At 43.5% G+C, this 21254-nt stretch overlaps 1 protein-coding gene across 1 annotated transcript; it reads right to left on the bottom strand.

Moving 5' to 3' along the window:
- Positions 1-8713: 8713 nt before the first annotated feature.
- Positions 8714-21254, bottom strand: LOC108931925 (cell wall protein DAN4-like). Its single transcript, XM_029246943.1, has 11 exons — positions 21222-21254; positions 20077-20139; positions 19295-19318; positions 15234-16355; positions 13582-13701; positions 12896-13080; positions 12521-12681; positions 11054-11302; positions 9833-9998; positions 9378-9480; positions 8714-9203 (listed from the first exon to the last, which is right to left on the bottom strand). The coding sequence occupies exons 2-11, from the start codon at positions 20120-20122 to the stop codon at positions 9100-9102; spliced, it is 2280 nt and encodes a 759-aa protein (XP_029102776.1). The 5' UTR covers positions 20123-20139; positions 21222-21254; the 3' UTR covers positions 8714-9099.

Raw genomic sequence — 21254 nt, 5'->3', positions numbered from 1 at the left:
AGAAGAAACATGTCAGTCAAATCACAGCTTTAAACTGTCAGCACTTCCCAAAAAAATTACAGGAACACTGGGAAAAATGCATATCATCTGGGGAAGATTACTCGGATGGGGACACTATGGAAATTATATTTATACAGTAATTGAAATAGAGATCTTAGAACTTTTTGAACACACTTGTCCATCTCTACTGTCAGACTGAATTGAAAGCTTGTATTTCATGAACTATTGTACCTTTGCCCTTATAAGTATATCAGATATCTGCTACTTAATTCAAACAGAAGTGAATTTCATAGATGTCGATAGACTTACAGAGGATGAGCAGCTGCAGCACACACAGATTTACCAGGAAACCCATAGTGCTTTACGGGGGGTCTAGTGTGGTGAAAGGCAACAACAGGCATCTTCAAATTCATTCATTCATTCACATATGTTTAAAAAAAAAAGATTCTACACTTGAAAAATATTGCTACTTTTTTTACCTTTCAAATAACACAAATTGTGCTCCTGCTCAAACGCAGACTGATGCAGCTAATCTTTAGCTGAACAACATTATGTTTACATACACACACTTTTGGAACTGCTTGTCCCATAGGGGGAACCGGAGCCTAACCGGCAACTCAGAGCGTAAGGCTGGAGGTAGAGGGAACACACACAGGACGGGACACCAGTCCGTCATAAGGCACCCAAAGTGGGACTTGAACCCCAGACCCACCAGAGAGCAGGACCTGATCCAACCCACTGCGCCACCATACCCCCTAGCTCCAGAAATATTTCAGTTAATACCAATACCATAGTCGATTAAGAAATAAATAAATAAATAAAATAATTGGTGCTTCCTTTCATAACAAATCGATATATGATATATTGTCACACCCCCGGGAACGAGCCAGGCAGCTGCACCTCCGTCCACTCAGGAAGACCGGGAATAAAATGGCTCCGCGTCCACACTCGGGCGCAGATTCTTGGAATCGCCTCGTGCTTTGCAGTCTCAGCGCTCTTACCATTAGTGCCTTGCCTGTTTCCTGTTCCTGACCTTTACCTCTTCTCCTCAACAACAACTCAGACTACCTGGTTTATAATGTTCGCACCTCTCAGGCCTTCGCCTGTCCCTGACCTTGATTTCGCCTTGTCCCTGGAACCTGGTTGATTGAGTAAAGATCACCCACACTTGGGTCCTCCACTTACCTGTCTCCAGTGTTCGTCCCTGACATATAATCCAAAATAAATTCCTTCCTTACCTGGAAGGTCCACGTGACTATGAAAAATAGGTGTTGGTAGTGCCATTTATAGTCTTCTGTAGGGGTTGGTTCTGGTGTGAAAAAAAAGAAAACTATTTCCTTGTCCATTTATGTAAACAGAAAGTAAAAGAAAATCCTCAGAAATCACTGTCTGAAAAAAATTATACCTTAATTAAGTACATTTATTAAAGTAGTTTTTTCATGTGGACACTGAAAATATTTGTGATGAAAAACAATAATATACATGAAGTTTATCACAATGGGCACTGAAACTGTAATTCGGTCATTGTTTTCCATTGAAGAGCTCCAGGGTACAGCAGTTGTCTTTGACCCAAAGGTTGCAGGTTTGAACCCTCTGGCTGTAGTATCCCTGAGCAAAGTACTTGCCCTAGAATTGTTCCAGAAACATTACCCAGTTGTATAAATGGGGGAAAAAGCTATAGGTAGACTAACATTGTAAATCACTTTGGAGAAAAGTGTCAGCTAAACACAAATTTTAATTGTGTTTAATTTAACACCTGGAGAAAAAAAAAAAAAAAAAAAACAGACTGACATTAACCTGAAAAAGATATTTATATTTTTCCTTTTTGAATCATAGATAGGTGTATGTTACATTTATCTTGCAAAATAATTCTCTTCTGGGGAACATCCTCAAAATAAAATTCCTTGCCAACTGGTTAGACCTGATTGTAAGGATTCCTCCAGCTCCGTCAACCACTTTGTTTAGTCATTAGAACAAGTTGCGATAGTCAATTTTCCGTAAGCTCCCGCTTTTTACGAAAAGTGTCTGAGTGCTTGCAGGGCAACTGGATTCCTGTATGCGGGAAACCTTTTGTTTCCATTGTTATCATGATCCTGTCAGAACAATTAGCTCTGGTGGTAAAAGCTATCAGCACATCTACACCTGCATGGTGTCCAGCTTCACATGCGCCTCCTACAATTACAGCCATCAAAGGTATTAAGGCACAAATTACAAAGCCTGCTTGGATCTTTAATTTCAGTTCTGGCTCTGATGTGGTGGAATGACCTCCCAACCTCACTCAGAACTGCTGAATCTCTGTCCACATTTAAAAAGGGTTTTAACACTCACCTTTTCCAGACTCACTTCTCCCATGATCTCATGTTCACGTAATGTGTAAATGTTCATGCTCTCTAACTTTCCGATCATAACTGTTGAACAACGAATAAAACTTCACACAGCGACTTGTGTAATAAAATGTAAATGTTACAAAAAAATGCTAATTATTAGGAATGCCATTTGGTTTCTGTAGCGATGAAGTTTGTACGGGGTGGGGTTGCGAGCCCCACGTCCAACCTTCCACCTTTCACAGCCGGGCTTGAAATCGGGCTTGGGACCATCCTTGGTGAAGTCGATGGCCCGATGCTCTGACTGGAGCAAAGAGGATTAAAGATGCAATAAGGAATTGTCAGTATTCAGATATAGTTTTATGCAGCTACTCGTCTGATGAACATTGGTTCAAATGGTGGAAAATAAGAAACTAACTGTACTTTAGAATCACACGTCTGCCTCTCTCTTTCTGGAAATATAATGAACATATTGTATTTTCTATTAAATGTACGTAGCTTTGGAGAAAAGTGTCTGCTAAATGAATACATGTAAATGCACACACACACCTCTTCTGAAACCACTTGTCCCATACAGGGTCGCGGGAAACTGGAGCCCAACCTGGCAACACAGGGCGTAAACCTGGAGGTGTTGGGGACACACCCAGGACGAGACGCCAGTCCGTCTCAAGGCACCCCAAGCGGGACTTGAACCCCAGACCCAATGGAGAGAGAAAGCAATAATGAAGTATATAAAGATCCCACTGTGGTTTGGAGTTGACGAATCTACTTCCACGATGAACGGTACTGACGGGTCAGGATGCTTGAGTACTGGGGCAGTTATGAACTGCCGCTTGAGATCCTGGAAAGCCTCATCGGCTTCCTTGGACCAGGAGAGTTGGGCTGTTTGCCCTTGAGCAATGAGGTGAGGGGTGCTGCAATACTGCTGAACCCATGAACGAATCGCCAGTAAAAGTTAGAAAACCCCAAGAAACGTTGAAGGACCTCCGCCGTGGTCAGACGGGGCCAATCCAGCACTGCCTGGACCTTACTTGGATCCATCTCTACCCTGTCGGGACCAAGGACGAAGCCCAGGAAGGAGACCCGCTCCCGATGAAATAAACATTTCTCTCCCTTGACAAATAGGCCGTTGGCTAAGAGATGACTGAGCACTTGTCTTACATGAGTGACATGTTCAGCCATCGATGGCGAGAACACCAAGATGTCATCCAAATTTACTAGAACACAGTTGTTGACTAAATCCCCCAACACGTGATTAACAAATGCCTGGAAAACTGAGGAGGTATTGGCTAATCCAAAAGGCATGACCAGGTACTCATAGTGGCCTAGGGCAATACTAAAGACGGTTTTCCACTTATCTGGATGAGGTTATAAGCACTGTGGAGGTCTATCTTGGTAAAAACCCGTGTGGCGAGTAACTGATCAAGCGTGGCCGTGATCAGAGGCAGGGGATGTGGATATTTAACAGTGATCTCGTTGAGATCTCTGTAATCTATACACGGGCCAAGACCCCCGTCTTTCTTTTCCACAAAAAAAAGAACCCGGCAGAGGCTGGTGACGTGGACAGTCTAATAATGCCTAAGGCCAGAGCCTCTGTCACGTATGCCTCCATAGCCTTCTGCTCGGACAGCAACAGCGTGTAAACTCGACCCCTGGAAGGGGTAGTTCCAGGCACGAGGTCAAGAGCACAGTCCAATGGGTGTTACGGTGGTAGGGCAGATGCCTGGGATTTACTAAACACCTTGGCAAGGTCTGCATAGTGCTCTGGCACTGTCAGAGGCGGCGTGGACTCAGGGCTCTCAATCGATGTGGCTCGGCAAGGCAAAGCAAGACATGAGGAGATACACTGCTTTCCTCATGATACTAGCTACCCGGAACTCCATGAAAACACCGGGTCGTGCGCGGACAGCCAGGTGTAACCCAAAATCACTGGGATGTCAGGGGTCCTAATAAGAAAAAAGGAGATGGTCTCCATATGACATGCCCCTGTCTGGAGATCGATCTCCACCGTTTTTGTGTCCACTACCCTGGTCCCTAGTGGTTGACCATCCAGCACTTTCACCCATAACATGACCTCACAGTGCCGCGTGGGAATGCCGTGGGCTTCCACAAAGGCGACATCCATAAAACAGCTAGCCGCTCCCGAGTCTACGAGTGCGTGTGTAACAACCTGAGATGACTCCCACATTAGGAGAATAGGAAATGTGAGTTGAGGGACTGACTGGAGGGGGTTTACTCACCTGGGGTTGTCTAGCTTGCGATCCCTTTGCCACAGATCACTTTGGGCAGGCAGGTAGGTAATACCCGGCTCCTCCACACTAAAGGCACAGGCCCTCTTGGAAACGTCGCTGCCTTTCAACAGGAGCCAGGTGTACTCTTCCGACGCGTAAGGGTGCGGGATTTATTCTGCTGGTTGGTGGAGGCAGTGGCGAGTGCTCACTGGCCAGACGGTGCAGGGTGATCGCCCATTGTATGTACCGATCCAGCTCCTGTTCCTCAGCGGCCGAACATCCACAGATGGTGGCGATACCTGGAACTGCAAGGAGGCTTGCGTATTTATGGGCTCTGGTTGCAATACCGGGTTTAGAATGCGCCGCAGCGCGTCCAGATCATTTTGCAGACGTTCAGCCACTGCTGGGTCCATGTGTTTTAAGGCGGAATCTTCTGTCAAACGAAACATAGGGGCCTGGGATGGCTGGACCCAAGTGCAGCATCGTTCGTCCGGAAACGAGGAATGAGGCGAGTTCTTGGAGTCGGGGACAGGCGAAGGGTCGGTCGATTGGCGGTCAGGGTCAGAGCGAAGATCCATGGATAAGGTCAGGGGACTTAGCGAAGGGTCGGTCGAACGGCGAACAGGACAGGAACGAAGATCCATGGACGTGGTCGGGAAACAAAGCGAAGAGTCAATAACCGGAGAACGTGAACGAAGAGCTAGCATCTGCCGTGATGGGTGGAGAGGCAGTGGATGGGTGTCGTTCACAAGCCTGATGGCCTGTGGGTAAAAACAGTTTTTCAACCTTGAGGTTCTGGCTCTAACACTCCTGTAGCGTCTGCCTGATGGTAAGGGTGTGAAAAGGCTGTGCTGGGGATGACTGTTGTCCTTGATGATGTTAGTGGCTCTCCTGATGGTTCTGGCCTGGTACAGGCTCTCCAGTGATGGTCAGGGTGTTCCAGCGATGGTTTGAGCAGCTTTCACCACTCGCTGTAGCACCTTACGATCCCGTACTGTGCAGCTTCCAAAGCACACTGTGATAGAGCTGCACACCTATAGACACTTCTGAGGATTCAGCTTGGCATGCCAAATTTCCTCAGCCTTCTCAAGAAGTGCAGACGCTGGCATGATTTCTTGACCAGATGTGTTGTGTTGTGAGACCAGGTGAGATCTTCAGTAATGTGAACACACAGGAATCTGAAGCTGCTCGCTCTCTCCACCACTGTCTCACCAATATGCAGTGATGAGTGTTGCTCCCTCCTTCTCTGTGGATCGACTATCAACTCCTTTGTTTTGTTGACATTGAGGGAGAGATTGTTGTCGTGGCACCACTTCATTTGGTCAGCCACTTCCCTCCTGTATGCCAACTCATCGCCTCCCATTATCAGTCCAATGACTGTCATGTCATCAGCAAATTTGATGATGCTGGTGTTGTCCTGGGAGGCCACACAATCACGGGTGAAGAGTGCGTAGAGCATGGGGCTCAGCACACAGCCCTGCGGCGTTCCTGTGTTTATGGTAATTGACCTGGACGTGTGGTTCCCAGTTCTAACGGACTGGGGTCTGCCCGTTAGAAGGTCCAGAACCCAGTTGCAGAGGGAGGGTGGGTGGTACACCAAGATTGTGAAGCTTGTTGATGAGCTTCGAAGGTATCACTGTGTTGAATGCTGAACTGCAATCAATAAACAGCATTCGAACATAGCTGTCCTTGTTCTCCAAGTGGGTGAGGGCAGTGTGTATTGTTGTGCTGATGGCGTCCTCTATGGATCTTTTCCGCCTGTATGCGAACGTTGACAAAGGTTGCTTAATTGTCATTATTTAATTCTTGATTGAAGCTGGAATTTGTTATAGGTGTCACGCTCCCACTCCCACACAACTCAGAGGCACCTGCGGCTGATCAAGGAGCTGGGGTATAAAGGGCTGCATCGAACACGGTGGCTCACGGAACCCCAATTCAACCTACCTCCACCGCAGCACCAGATCTCGAACTCCTCCATGTCCCTGTTCTCGTGTCCGTCTGCTTTGTGCCTTCATCTCCCAGGTTTCCCCAACCCACAGCTTGTTTCCTGACTACACCTTTTGGATTCTCGCTGAAACGATGTTCGCTCCTTGTTAACCCCCGCTTGTTTATCGACCATGAGTTTTTACCTGTCCCTTGAATAAAACCTGTTCACCTGCACTTGGGTCCGTCGCCTCTCTGCCGGTTGGCGAGCATGATAATAGGCTGCACTGGGCCTAACGCGGGCGTTTCATGCAGGAGAAAAAAGGTTCCACTGAGAAAATGTAACATGAGCTGCTTGTATTAAAAAACTCTTTTATTTGTGCACTTAAAGCGTTTCAGTGCTGTGTTTTCGTGAAACTGGGGAGGTGGTGGCGCAGTGGGTTGGACTGGGTCCTGCTCTCTGGTGGGTCTGGGATTCAAGTCCTGCTTGTGGTACCTTGCGACAGACTGGTGTCCTGTCCTGGATGTGTCCCCTCGCCCTCCAGCCTTATTGCCCTGTGTTGCCAGGTTAGGCTCTGGCTCCCTGTGACCCTGAATGGGACAAGCAGTTCAGAAAGTGTCTGTGTGTTTTTGTAAAACCTCCAAAGGACTGTAACTTCCTTTCAGATACCACAGTTTTGGCAATGAGGATGGGATGTTTTACTGTAAAGAAACAGAATTCTGAGTAACTTAGGCGAGGCTTGGGGCAGGGAGAGCACTGAACACAGTGATGGCGAACAGAGCTGGTCAAAAATAGCTTTCAGTAAGCCAGAGGATTTCCACTTCGAGGAAAGTGAGGAATAATTTGATGCCTATTTGGAAAGGCTCGAGCAATATTTTGCAGTAAACGCACTGAAAGACACTGATGAAACAACGAAAGCGGTAGAGAGGACACACCCAGGATGGGATGCCAGTCTGTCGCAAGGTACCCTAAGCAGGACTTGAACCCCAGACCCTCCAGAGAGAAATCACAGGCTTTACTTTACAGTGTTTTTACTTTGCAGTTTTTTTTGGTCCATCCAGCATTTCTGTACATCTGTAGCTCAGCAAAGGCACCTTTCTTTGGTAGAAGAGCAGTTACTGTAATTACACCTGCAATAGAGCCCAGACCAGGTCTCTTGAGATCCAAACCCAGACCAATAGTAAACCACACATGACTCATTCTGATAAGAACAACATGAAGTCAAGACAGAAATCTGGTGAGATGTGACTCTGAAGATCCAGATCAAAATAAAAATTGTGCATCTATCAAGCGGATACCACACGTTGAGTTTTGCACAAGTGTACCTGCTACAAAAAGATATTTATTATGCAGAAGTGTTCACTGCTTTTTAATGCTTGTTGCACATTGACAAATTTAATCAGAATTATTCTGGTCTAGCTTTGTTAATCATTGCAAACTACATAAAATACGTGCTTTACGGGGTGCAGCATATAACTTATATCATAAGTGACTATAAAAATGAAATGAGTGTTGTATAGGCAGTCATGTGTCATTCCTTCTACTAAAACCATTAAATTTGTACAACACAGAGTACATTACCTCTTTTACTTTACAGTTTTACATAAGTTCATAATGAAACAGTGGCAAAATCATGATGATAAAATTCTGCTCACTTCTTATATTTAAAAATGACAAAACTGACATGACGTTAACAAGGTATGAGCAAATGTAAAAGCATAGTTAAGGGTTTCATATCACAATTTATCTGAATGTCCAGAAGCATTGTGTTCTTGTAGAAAAATATATAATAAATCCGTTGGCTTTTACATTTAATTTAAAAGGTAGGACTCTTCCCAGACTATTTTACTTTGCCTATGTTATTATTTATCAGTATAATTGCCAATTGTAAAAGATTTTTTATTTTCAATGGAATTAAAGATCATCATCATTGCTCCATCTCAACATCTATTTCTTGAAAATTAATGCCAATATTTGCCTCTTTTTAGTACAAAATTGCAGTTCGATCCAAAGATTTTTTACTATGGGGCGTAACCACAATAAACATTGCATGGTTTAAGAGCTTGTATGAAAAAGTTTTTAAACTTTCTGCAAATATTTTGTTTGTGTATGATATGTCTGGATGCACTATGAATATATTCAGCACTATATATTCTCATGACAAAATAATCTCTGGTAATCAGGCAGTAAAGAATAGCAAGAGTTCTAAAGCAGCTATGGAAAGGACTTGAATTATTTGTCTCACAATATAGTTATGCAGCATTAGCACCTCTGTGTGGCTAAACAATAATTAATTATTTCTGATTAATGGTTTTCACTGGATTGTGACTCCACTTCTTATGTATTCTATTTAAAGTACGAGGAGCAAAATACTAAAAGTTATTCAAAAACTGGTTCTACCTGTAATGACAGCTCTGAATTTAAAGAATATCACACATTGCAGCTGCCAAAGTACCACTCATTTATAGATTTCCCTGTAAAATTAAAGCAGAATAACAAAAATCTGTATGTTAAGAATCCAAGGGGAAAATACCTATCTGTAAGGAAGTGACATAAGGATCTACAGAGGTTTTCGTTCAACGCAAGGAGTGTGAGATGGAATGGTTGCTCCTGAGATGCTCTAATGCAGTACAACTGCAGCCACAACTGAGAGTATCAGGGGCAGCAGAGAACTGACAGAAGCTGGAGCACCGGCCACAGAGATCCGCTCCAGGACTTGCGTGTCTGAAAGACAAAATTCAAGTGAACGGCAAATCACTTCAAAGCCATGGCCACAAAAAAAAGAAACTTACTTCCCTTGTTGTTCTAAGCTAAATATCTCCAGATAATTTTAATTGGTCAAGCAAGAACAGACTAGATACCAAGCTGCAGCACGTACTGGGAATAAAGGCAATTTACCTGTTTGTGTCTGTTGTAAGACAAAAGGGCCAATGGACATGGAAGAAGTGTCCTGGAATTTAACAGACCTCTGAACTCGTTGCTGATTCCCAGGATAGCAGGACTGTAAATGACATATGAAAAATAAACCTTCTGTGATTTTCGTTTGGTCCACAAGTTATGGGTATGCTCATATTCCTTCATTGAAGTTAATGATTTTTGAATAACTCTGTCATACATACCTTCTACACTTGAGAAAAAAAAATTTCAAATTATTTTTAACTTTTACGATGTAGATTTTTTAAAAGTAATTTTCAGCCTGAATTGCATTCTTGGTGAAAGGTCTAACAACAGGAGCTGTAAACTGGAATCTCAGTCAAGACTGCAGTTTCTCATCCACTGCCCACCTACTGGGACCCTCTGGCCAAATCTGACACCTACTATAATTCAACGAGGACGTGTCGATTTGGGCTCACCGTAGAGCAGTTGTTCCCACTGAGCACACACAAGTGAATCTGGCAATGCAGGAAAATGGTGGTGGTGGTGTTTGATGTGAATGTGAACATCTTGAATGAGAAACGGCTACTGGTGGACACGCCATTCTGCAGAATCTCCACAGTCCCGTCAGCAGGATTGGGGCACCTGTCAGTCGGAAAAACAATAGGGATTGTCTTCAAATTTAACTGCATTTGCCCTCATTAATGAATCACAGTGACTATCTCTGCATGCAACATATTCATGGTAAACTGAACGGCCACTGAAGGCATATGGAAGGTTACTGAAGCTGTGATTAACATCTTAACTGCTTCTTACTTAAGACAATGCGCCCGGAACTTCTTCATTTTGTGTGAGACGTGACAAATTTGTATTTCATTCCTTAGACCAAACCATTGTTTATGTGGGTACGAATGGGCAGATGTTCCATTGAGTCAAGTCCAACTCATAGCAAACATTTACTGTGTTTCTAAGATGAGGGAGGAACAGAGGCCATACACCACTGCCTTATTCTGTCCTTGTTGGTGGGTCCAAACAGAGAGAGAAATACACATACTCCACACAGCCTGAGCTGGACTTGAACCCCATATCTATCGAGCAGCTGAGGAAATGTAGCTTCCAGCACAACGCTCATGTCTACTGTGTGTGTGCTGTGATCTACATGCACCTTTTTACATCATGTATATGATTTCAAGAGAGCTGTTTGTAGGATTCCACCCTCAGCCGTATCGGCACTTTGTGAATGTAGGCATTACTCTAAGAGTCAGAGAGTCCCCAATATTTAACATTCCCAGTCAGACAAAAGCCACTTAATTCTCCCTGTCCTGTTTCTCAACAGACATCCAGTGATACTAAGAAGAAGATTTATAGGGAAACGTAAATAGAAGGCTGAAGATATTACTTCATTCTGTAAATCTCTTACAAATCACCAGTGTCATTTCTCTCAATCTAACAGCAGCAGTGATTTAAAGAAAGTATTCATTAAACATTCGCCAAACTACAACGGTGGAAAGAGTATATCAGTCATGAAAATTGTCCGTTGGTCGGCTGATCGTTGCAGTAGTCTAGCTCCAAGGTCCAAGACTGAGGGGGTGGGATGGAACATCGGTCAATTGCAGATTATTAATGAAAACATCAGCTTCTTCAAACAGAACATGCACATCAGATAATATAAAATTGGTCAAGAGGTCTAGAACACTTACTCCTGCACAATAAGGTCCCAGCGTACACTGCTTAGAGGGTCATTAATGGGTGTGGCCCAGCAGGAGTCAATCACTGTGGCGATTTGCCTGCCGTCCAGTCCCTCAACCTCTACAGCCACATACACCTGCTGGTTGATAGGCACCTCCATTGTAGAACCTGTGAAGGGCTGCTGGAACTGTGCATCAAGATAAGGAATCATCCTCATTTGGTAGTGGTTAATGCCTGCTGGTAGATTCTTCCCCAGAATGCTGTTGAGGTCATTAAAAAATAAAAAGTAAATGATCTATAGCCAAGATGTCTAATTTCAATGCACATTTCAATATGTGTTTATATTTGAATATATATATATATATATATAGAGTGGGGGTGCAGTGGCGCAGTGGGTTGGACCACAGTCCTGCTCTCTGGTGGGCCTGGGTTTCGAGTCCTGCTTGGGGTGCCTTGCGACGGACTGGCATCCCGTCCTGGGTGTGTCCCCTCCCCCTCTAGCCTTATGCCCTGAGTTGCCGGGTAGGCTCCGGTGGCCCGTGACCCCATATGGGACAAGCGGTTCTGAAAGTGTGTGTGTGTGTGTATATGTATATGTATAAATTTGTAATAACTTTTAAAAGTATATTTTAATCTGGCAGCACTTTTCTTCTACCTTTTCCTTTTTTTCCCCACACACACGTTCCAAGCCCCTTGTCACATTCGGGGTCACGGGGAACCGGAGCCTACCCGACAACACAGGGCGTAAGGCCGAAGGGAGAGGGGACACATCCAGGATGGGACGCCAGTCTGCCGCAAAGCACCCCAAGCAGGACTCGAACCCGAGACCCACAGGAGAGCAGGACCCAGGCCAACCCACCGCGCCACCGCACCACTTTCAAACGTAAATCTGTTACTATTTTCATTATGAAAACACTGGCATTGAGGTTTAAAGCTGCATTCAGCCTTGAACATTTGTATTAGAAATTTGAATTTTAATTTGTATTTGACCGTAAGCTTGCATTGTGACATTAGTTGGTGTTAAAGGGCTGGCATTTGTCCTGTTCGATTGCTCCCAATGCCCCTCCCTGCCTTATCAAAGTAATGACAACCAGCTGCTGAAAATGGAAAGGTGATGACTAAAGGATTTTAAGCAGCTGGTCTGAGGACTGAGGGAGAGACTTTATGGGGTGCTGATAAGGTGCCTGAAAAGCACCCTGGCTCTGCCCAGGGTTTGTGTGGCTCTGCCCATTTGAGCTGTTGTTCTTCTTTGCCTGTTTTTGGTCTCCTTTAGAAGCACCTTGTCCTCAGTTTTGTTGGTTTCCTCCCCCAAATATAGTTAATTTTATGTGTGACCCTGAATATGTGCTTGATTCTACATGTTCTTTTCTTTCAATTCACACTAGTTTGTGTTGGTTTTCTTCTACCAGACATTCATTACCATACATATTTGACTGCCTTCATTGATTTTGGACAAATTTCCCCTGGGCTAAACTCACCTCTCCAGTGGACGGATGCCAGTGGACATAGACAGGGACTGAGACAGTAAATATGCACAGCTGAAAGTGACACTGAGAATTCTCTCCCGTCCAATGATAGCTCCCTCTGGGAAGGTCTCTCCATGGATGGTGTTCTGATAGATGAAGTGAGTGCCATTGCTCTGTAGAGGACAAAATATGGGGCAAAAGGAAGGCGTAACATTTGTGTTTAGACTAGTGGTGGACAAATCTGTTCATTAAGGCAGTTACTGATAGTAAAGAACTTCACACATGAAGTTACAACCACCTGTAAAATTTAATGTAGTGCAGCAATGAGTAAGGAAATTTTAAATTGTTCTGGGATGCACATGATTGTTATTCCTTCTCATGACATACCGTAAGAGTTGTCCCACAGATATGATCATCGTTGTCAAAGTGAAACTCCACCCTGCCATCGCGCACTGTTCCAGTGCAATTTGGGTCATTTAGGTGTAATGAATTGGATGGGAAGCCACTTTGAAACAACTGACAGCGAGACAAGGAAATGGTGGCTGAACTGCCGTTACAAATTTCCTTGGAATCTGTGAATGACACCAGTAACTGTGAGGTCAAAGGCCAGTGGCAGAGAATATCAGATGAAGAACCACTTATCATTCTGAAATAACCATCATGGGCATTTACCTTTTATTTGTTTAACTGACACTTTTCTGTAAAGCAGCTTACAGTGTTCATCCATATCCAGTCATTTACTTATTTATAACGCTGAGTAAGTTTACTGGAGCAATAAAGGATAAGGACCTTGCTCATGGGTCCTACAGCTGACAGTGGGATTCAAACCTGTGACCTTTAGATTTAAAGGCAGCAGTTCTGGTGCCTCATGACATATGCTGTAACATGACATGGACAATTTAATCTTGATGTTTGACTGATATGCCCTTAAAACAATGACCAAAATCAAAGTCGGCAATATGCAATTATAAAGTTATTTTCATGATACTTAACAAAAATATTGTGAAAATGAAATAGACCCACATATATAGATACATAATTAATTTTCACTTTGAGAACCATTATTTTCATACCAAAATATTCAGCACTAGTGTTGTCATGTTCCTCACTGCAGAGGCAGCCATAGACACCATTCCTCTCTCCACACCTCTCACTAGCTGTGCACTCCAGCTCATCACAAGGGTCTGTCAGCCCTGTAAAAGAAAGAAGAAGAGCCAAATAAGGTGGCAGTGCAGTAGCTCAGTCAAAGAAACATGGAAACTCTGCAAAGATTAACATCACAAGAAATGTCTTTGCAGGTCTCCCTATTGCCACCCCGACCATAGGAGGACAAGCGGGCATGAAAATGGATAGATGAAAGGTCTTTGCATGATTGTAGACTGAAGGTCGGCAGGGAGGGTAGTGCTAAAAAATAATACAAAAATAAAAGTTAAAGTTAATTTTAAAAAACAGTTACTTTTAAAAAGTTTTAAAAAGTTATTCAATTAAAAACAAGATTTTACTCTGAGTAGAAAAGAAAAGTGTCAGATCAAAAAAAAATATTCACTCGTTTTTCTGTAATGAGTGATGGTAAAGACAGTGTAAGAAGACTATCCTCGTCCCATACAGGGTCGCGGGGAGCAGGAGCCTAACCCGGCAACTCAGGGCGTAAGGCTGGAGGGGGAGGTGACACACCCAGGACGGGACGCCAGTCTGTCGCAAGGCACCCAAAGTGGGATTCAAACCCCAGACCCACCAGAGAGCAGAACCCGGTCCAACCCACTGCACCACCGCGCCCCTTCCCTCTCGTGATATAGGGTGCTAAAAAGGGATGCTAAAAATACCATGGATGAAAAAAGTTAGAAATGGGGAGGTAGATAAAAGAACAGATTTACAACCTTCTCATGAGACTAGCAGAGAGAAAAAACAAAGTCCTGCTTCTACATAATGAAGTTAAAGGAAAGTGACTTAGTTTTGCTCCAGGTCTTGCAAGACAAACTGGAAGGAAGAAGGATAGGTGATAAATGGAAAGTACAAGTTTTGGACAACATCTCACAGCAGACAGGCTACAGGGATCAAGCAAAACTTTTTCAGCATTTCAAAGAGACAGACAGACTAGGAAGCAGACAATTTACAGCCTCCGTATGGAATGAATGAATGGAAAAAAGCAGGATTGTGCTGTTTCAGAAGTGTCGGTAACATAGTAAATGTAACACATTGCTCCCCTCATCTGATGATGGGATATTGCTAAAATGGAGATTTTACCAGTTTTTCCAGCACTTTTTTGTGTGGCTCACTGGTTTCATGATCTGGGAGTTTATTTTACATTGCCCATTATTCAACGGCTGATGTTCTGAATCCTTTGAATTGAGAACAGTGATAAATTTGTTTATCTAGCAGTTTGTTACGGAGACCCAGAAACATTCCGTGGGCCAGGTGGGGCAATGGGTTTGGCCAGGTCCTACTCTCCAGTTGGTCTGAGGCTCAAGCCCTGCTTGGGATGCTTTGTGATGGACTGGCATCCTGTTGTGGGTGTGTCCCCACCCTCTCCAGTCTTGTGCCTTCTGCTTCTGGATTGGGTTCCTGTTTGCCTTGGGACAAACAGCTTTAGCCAAAGAGTGTGCATGAGTACTTATTTGCTTATTGATTTACTTCTAGCACTAATGTGCTTTCATTAAATATCAGTCAGAGTCCCTTAAGTTTTCATCACCCATTGGAATTTTCATTAACATAAACATTCACTCACCTGTGGTTGAAGGTGTGGTGGTGGTGGTGGGCATCTCAGTAGTGGTCTCTGAAGTGGTTGGTGTGGTGGTGGTTGGCTGCTCGGTAGTGGTCTCTGAAATGGTTGTAGGTGTGGTGGTTGTTGTGGGCTCGGCAGTGGTCTCCGAAATGGTTGTAGGTGTGGTGGTGGTTGTGGGCTCGGTAGTGGTCTCTGAAATGGTTGTAGGTGTGGTAGTGGTTGGGGGCTCGGTAGTGGTCTCCGAAATGGTTGTAGGTGTGGTGGTCGTTTCGGGCTCAGTAGTGGTCTCCAAAGTGGTTGTAGGTGTGGTGGTCATTTCGGGCTCAATAGTCGTCTCCAAAGTGGTTGTAGGTGTGGTGGTCATTTCGGGCTCAATAGTGGTCTCCAAAGTGGATGTAGTGGTCGTTGGGGGCTCAGTAGTGGTCTCTGAAGTGGTTGTAGGTGTGGTTGTCGTTTCGGGTTCAGTAGTGGTCTCCGAAGTGGTTGTAGGTGTTGTGGTTGTTTGAGGCGTAGTACTGGTCCTAACGGTGGTTGTAGATCTGGTGGTAATATGGGACATAGTAGTGCTCCTCGCAGTGGTTGTTGATCTGGTGGTTGTACGGGGAGTAGTAGTGGTCCTTGCAGTGGTTGTTGATCTGGTGGTTGTACGGGGTGTAGTAGTGGTCCTTGCAGTGGTTGTAGATCTAGTGGTCGTACGGGGCATAGTAGTGGTCCTCGCAGTGGTTGTAGATCTGGTGGTCGTGCGGGGTGTAGTTGTGGTCCTCGCAGTGGTTGTAGATCTGGTAGTTGTGCGGGGTTTAGTTGTGGTCCTCGCAGTGGTTGTAGATCTGGTGGTTGTACGGAGTGCAGTAGTGGTCATTGCAGTGGTTGTAGATGTGGTGGTCGTCCAGGGCTCAGTAGTGGTCTCCGAAGTGGTTCTAGATGTCGTGGTTGTTTCTGGCTCAGTAGTGCTCTCCAAAGTGTCTGTAGGTGTGGTGGTCGTTTCGGGTTCAGTTGTGGTCTCTGAAGTGGTTGTCGATGTTGTGGACGTTTCAGGCTCAGTAGTGCTTTCCAAAGTGGTTGTGGCTGTGGTGGTCATTTCAGGCTCAACAGTTGTCTCAAAAGTGGTTGTAGATGCGTTGGTCACTGTAGTACATAACAAATTTTTTTTTTTCAATTGTGACTTGCTTTTGCATGTTTTCATTTATTCAGAACTCAAATCACATGCATGTTATGAAATAATTGATGTACAGCTGATTGCTAACATTGAGACTAAACGCAAGTGTCAATACCCTAAACGGCCATTGAAATGCAGTAGCAGGTAGATGGAAAAGGCTGCTGTCCAGTGTTTATACAGGCGATTTACATATAAAGCTTCATGTAGCATTCAGTTCAGCATAAATTAACATATTTCTTTTCTTTGAAATATGTGCTGTTTTCCTAAACCTAATATCTTAATATTCTTAACAGAGTTTATCAGTAAAGGAAGAAGGATTTAAAGGGAATGACAGCAGCAAATTGGCATTAAATGACAGTATTGAGTAGGGTGCGGTGGCAGAGTGGGTTTGACCAGGTCCTGCTCTCCGGTGTTTCTGGGGTTTGAGTCCCGCTTGGGGTACTTTGTAACGGACTGGCGTCTCATCCCGGGTGTGTCCCCTCCCCCTCTAGCCTTATGCCCTGTGTATTGCTGGGTTAGGCTCTGGTTTACCACGCTCCCCCCTTGGGACAAGCAGTTTCACCTGATGCATGTGTGAAAGTATTAACATTTTTCCATGATTACCTGCGCGAACAGGCACATTACCTGGTGCACCCTGTGGGTGTGTATGACTGTGTTAAACTCAACACCAGTCTCTTACCATTTATGTGGCCATCTCAAAATAAATTTAATAAGTTTAACCAGTTTTAAAACGAATAAAACATAAGCATGTTTCTGAAAAATATATTGACATTTTTTATGAATCCAAAAAAAAAAAACATATTGTCTGCTAATATTGTCTGAGTAACTCACCTTAATTAGAAAAGAACTTTTAAACTGTGCTGTTGGCTTTTTCTTTTCTTTTCTTTTCTTTAAAAAGTTTAGCACCAACTTTGACTTTTGTGCCCTCTATTACTATTTCTCCTCTCTCACAGTCCACATATTGCATGACTGGCGGATGGATTATTTTTGTTCTGAAGTATCAAATGTCTTTTTAAAGGATTTATAGGATACACTCTATTAATCCATGCACACAACTGGACTTTTTCTGGGCCCTCTCCAGGTGTGTGTTCCTAGAATCATCACTGTCATTGACGCCACTGATGATGGCACTGACTGGCACTGACAACCAAATTCAGACTTTTTTTTTAGTTATGAACAGGTAGGACAACCCGCTGCAAGGGGCAAGAGCTGCCTGAGAGCTGTCAAAGTTTGGTCCCTGCCATAATTTAAAAATTATATTACAGTCAGGAAGTGGGGTGTGGTGGTGCAGTGGGTTGGACCACAGTCCTGCTCTCCCGTGGGTCTGGGGTTCGAGTCCCGCTTGGGGTGCCTTACGACGGACTGGCGTCCTGTCCTGGGTGTGACCCCTCCCCCTCCGGCCTTATGCCCTGTGTTACCGGGTGGGCTCCGGTTCCCTGTGACCCCATATGGGACAAGTGGTTCTGAAAGTGTGTGTGTGTGAGTGTATTACGGCCAGTTGATGATAATGAAGGGCCATAAAGGCAGCTGGCCTGAACATCAGTGAGGATGTGTGTTTTAGAGAGACTGTAAAGACCTCAGTTTAGTGAGGTGTTTTGGTGTCAGTTTTTCTTCTGAAAAGAGCCTGAGTTTAGAGCTTGTTTTCAGTTAGTTCTGACCTTGTTTGCTGTAGAATGATCTTGTTTGTTGTGAAATATAACCCTTTCTTGGTACAACCCAGCTGTCCTAGGTCCTAATGCCACCCTGTAGCTACTTCCACCCCATCATAATTGTGTTTGAATGTAAAAAAAAATACAAAGAAAAAGATAATTTCTCTTCTAACAGAAATATGCAGCTGCGATCAATTCAGATGTTTAATATTACTGGCCCAGTTTTTACTGAAACTGTGTTAGGCATGGTGTACACTGCATTATTCTTACACTAACAATTCATAAAAGGACACGATGGAGAAAGAAGAAAAACATGAAATTAAAATGAAATATTTAATCTCGGGGGGGGCGGTGGTGCAGTGGTGCAGTGGGTTGGACCGGGTCCTATTCTCCAGTGGGTCTGGGGTTCAAGTCCCGCTTGGGGTGCCTTGCGACGGACTGGCGTCCCGTCCTGGGTGTGTCCCCTCCCCCTCCGGCCTTACGCCCTGTGTTGCCGGGTAGGCTCCGGTTTCCCGCGACCCCATATGGGACAAGCGGTTCTGAAGATGTGTGTGTGTGTTTCAAAATAAAGATCTTAAATCATGTAATTCACATTTAAAACATTTACCTGACAACCTGTATTTTAGATGTATTTGACCTGAAAACCAGTTTCACTTTTTGTCGTTTGTTTTTGTGCAGATTATGGACATCAGTTCAGTGGTCTTGAGAGCAAATGAATGTACTGGAATTCCAGTGGTAGGTTTGCTACAAATGCAGTTACCAAGAATGTAACAGCATGGAAACACTATTTACTCGACGTTTTTAAGACCCCTCGTGATGCGTCACAGCCTACTTCTCTCCTTGGCAGGATTATTTCATAAATTACATATGACAAAGTTTAAGATAAATGTGAGATTCACACACACTTTCCGAACCGCCTGTCCCCTACGGGGTCGCGGAGCCTAACCCAGCAACCAAGGGCATAAGGCCGGAGACACACGCAGGACAGGAGGCCAGTCTGCTGCAAGGCACCCCAAGCAGGACTCGAACCCCAGACCCACCCGAGAGCAGGACTGTGGTCCAACCCACTGCACCACCACATGTGAGATTCATCTATTCTTTAATAGCTGATCATCAGCGTGAAATAAGATTTTCACTACAACATGCAACATCACCTTTTCAACCCAAAATGCAACATCTCATACTGTACATATATTAAAACAGCATGTTATTATTTATTAGAACTATGATGGTTCAATAATTTAAATAAAATGGTTTACCATTCTGGGCCTTGATCTCCTTACCTAGTAAAACAGGAAGATGAAATTAAGGATATGAAAAAACATTCTGCAGAAACACACACACACCCACATGCACACAAATAGGTATTTTAAAGCATTTTTTTATGAGGTATTGTATTAAAAATATCTATTTTATCTAATAGAACAGGTATTCTGTTAAAAGTATAACAAGATTTCTGAGATTTAGTAGTGCTAAACATGTAAAGTACACACATTATTACTCGACTAGACAAGGTGTGAATCAGACTTATGGTAAGTAAGTATGAAGTGTAATTCTGTATGATGAACCTGTACAGTAGGATTTCATCTGAGGACACAACTGTGAACCTTTAGTGTACAAAGTGTGATCACAAAGTTCTGAGACGTCTGCAGAAATATGTTTTTCTTCCAAAAAATCACAATGAAGCTGAAGGAAATGATCTTTGATGATATTCCGAGCATACATAATAACCTGAAGAAAGATGTCAGTCAAATCACAGCTTTAGACTGTCAGCACTTCACAAAAAAATTACAGGAACACTGCGAAAAATGCATATCATCTGGGGGAGATTATTCGGATAGGGACCATATGGAAATTATATTTATACAGTAATTGAAATAGAAATCTTAGAACTTTTTGAACACACTTGTCCATCTCTACTGTCAGACTGAACTGAAAGCTTGTATTTCATGAACCATTGTACCTTTGCCCTTATAAGTATGTCAGATATCTGCTACTTAATTCAAACAGAAGTGAATTTCATAGATGTCGATTGACTTACAGAGGAGGAGCAGCTGCAGCACACACAGATTTACCAGGAAACCCATAGTGCTTCACGGGGGGTCTAGTGTGGTTAAAGGAAACAACAGACATCTTCAAATTCATTCATTCATCCATCCATGTTAAAAAAAGATTCTGCACACATACAATATATATATACACATACATATACACACACATTCTGAACCACTTGTCCCATATGGGGTTGCAGGAAACCAGAACTTAACCCAGCTACTCAGGGCACAAGGCTGGAGGGGGAGGAGACACACCCAGCACAGGACATCAGTCCATCACAAGGCACACCAAGGGGGACTTGAACCCCAGACCCACCGGAAAGCAGGACCCAGTCCAACCCACTGCACCACTGCACCCCCCCTCACTTGAACAATATTGCTACTTTTTTACCCTCCAAATAACACAAATTATGCTCCTGCTCAAACGCAGACTGATGCAGCTAATCCTTAGTGCAACAACATTATATGTTTAGTCTAAGTTTTTTTCTTTAGTTCCGTTTACCTGAACACAGTGAAAATGTACAAACAAATCTCATCAACTCATTCCATCTCTGCAACAAGAACCTCAAATTTTTGATTCCTGTAAACTTGTTACACTACCATGGTAATTAGTGTATATCATTTAACCGGACCTGTGAGGTACATATTTAATTTGTCACCATCAGTGCTTGAAGCGTCTGTGAGGGAAATACTGTCTTACTATAAATCTTGTATCGACATTAACAGAAAAGCTGCAAACCATGTTTCTAAGAACTAATTCCATACTGCAAACCATGTTTCTAAGAACTAATCATTTGCAGGTTAAATGAGATATTTTCTTTCTTTATGTAAGTTTACATGCAGTGTGATATTGTTACTTCTTTATGTAATTTGTACTTTCTGTCTGAAAAGATAAGGTTCTATGGCCAGATGTGCTTCCCCACATGTTTATTATACTCAGTGCTGCACTAATATTCAAAACCATTAGATTTAAAAAGAGCTGGACAACATTAAATAAATATAACTCATGCTATAAAAACTTTCGTTTTTGATGTAAGCCTTTGTATAAATGTTGTTATTGTGCCATGACAATGAAAATTAAATGTTAGCAGAAAAGTCTTACTTTAAATTTGATTGCCTGAATAAAGCTCACCTGCACTTGGGTCCTCTACTTACCTGTCTCCAG

The sequence above is a fragment of the Scleropages formosus genome, chromosome 20, assembly GCF_900964775.1.
Source record: "Scleropages formosus chromosome 20, fSclFor1.1, whole genome shotgun sequence".
In the NCBI taxonomy this organism is placed as follows: domain Eukaryota; kingdom Metazoa; phylum Chordata; class Actinopteri; order Osteoglossiformes; family Osteoglossidae; genus Scleropages; species Scleropages formosus.
The sequence above is the reverse complement of the archived record's forward strand: the minus strand, read 5'-3'. Positions and strand labels throughout refer to the sequence as shown.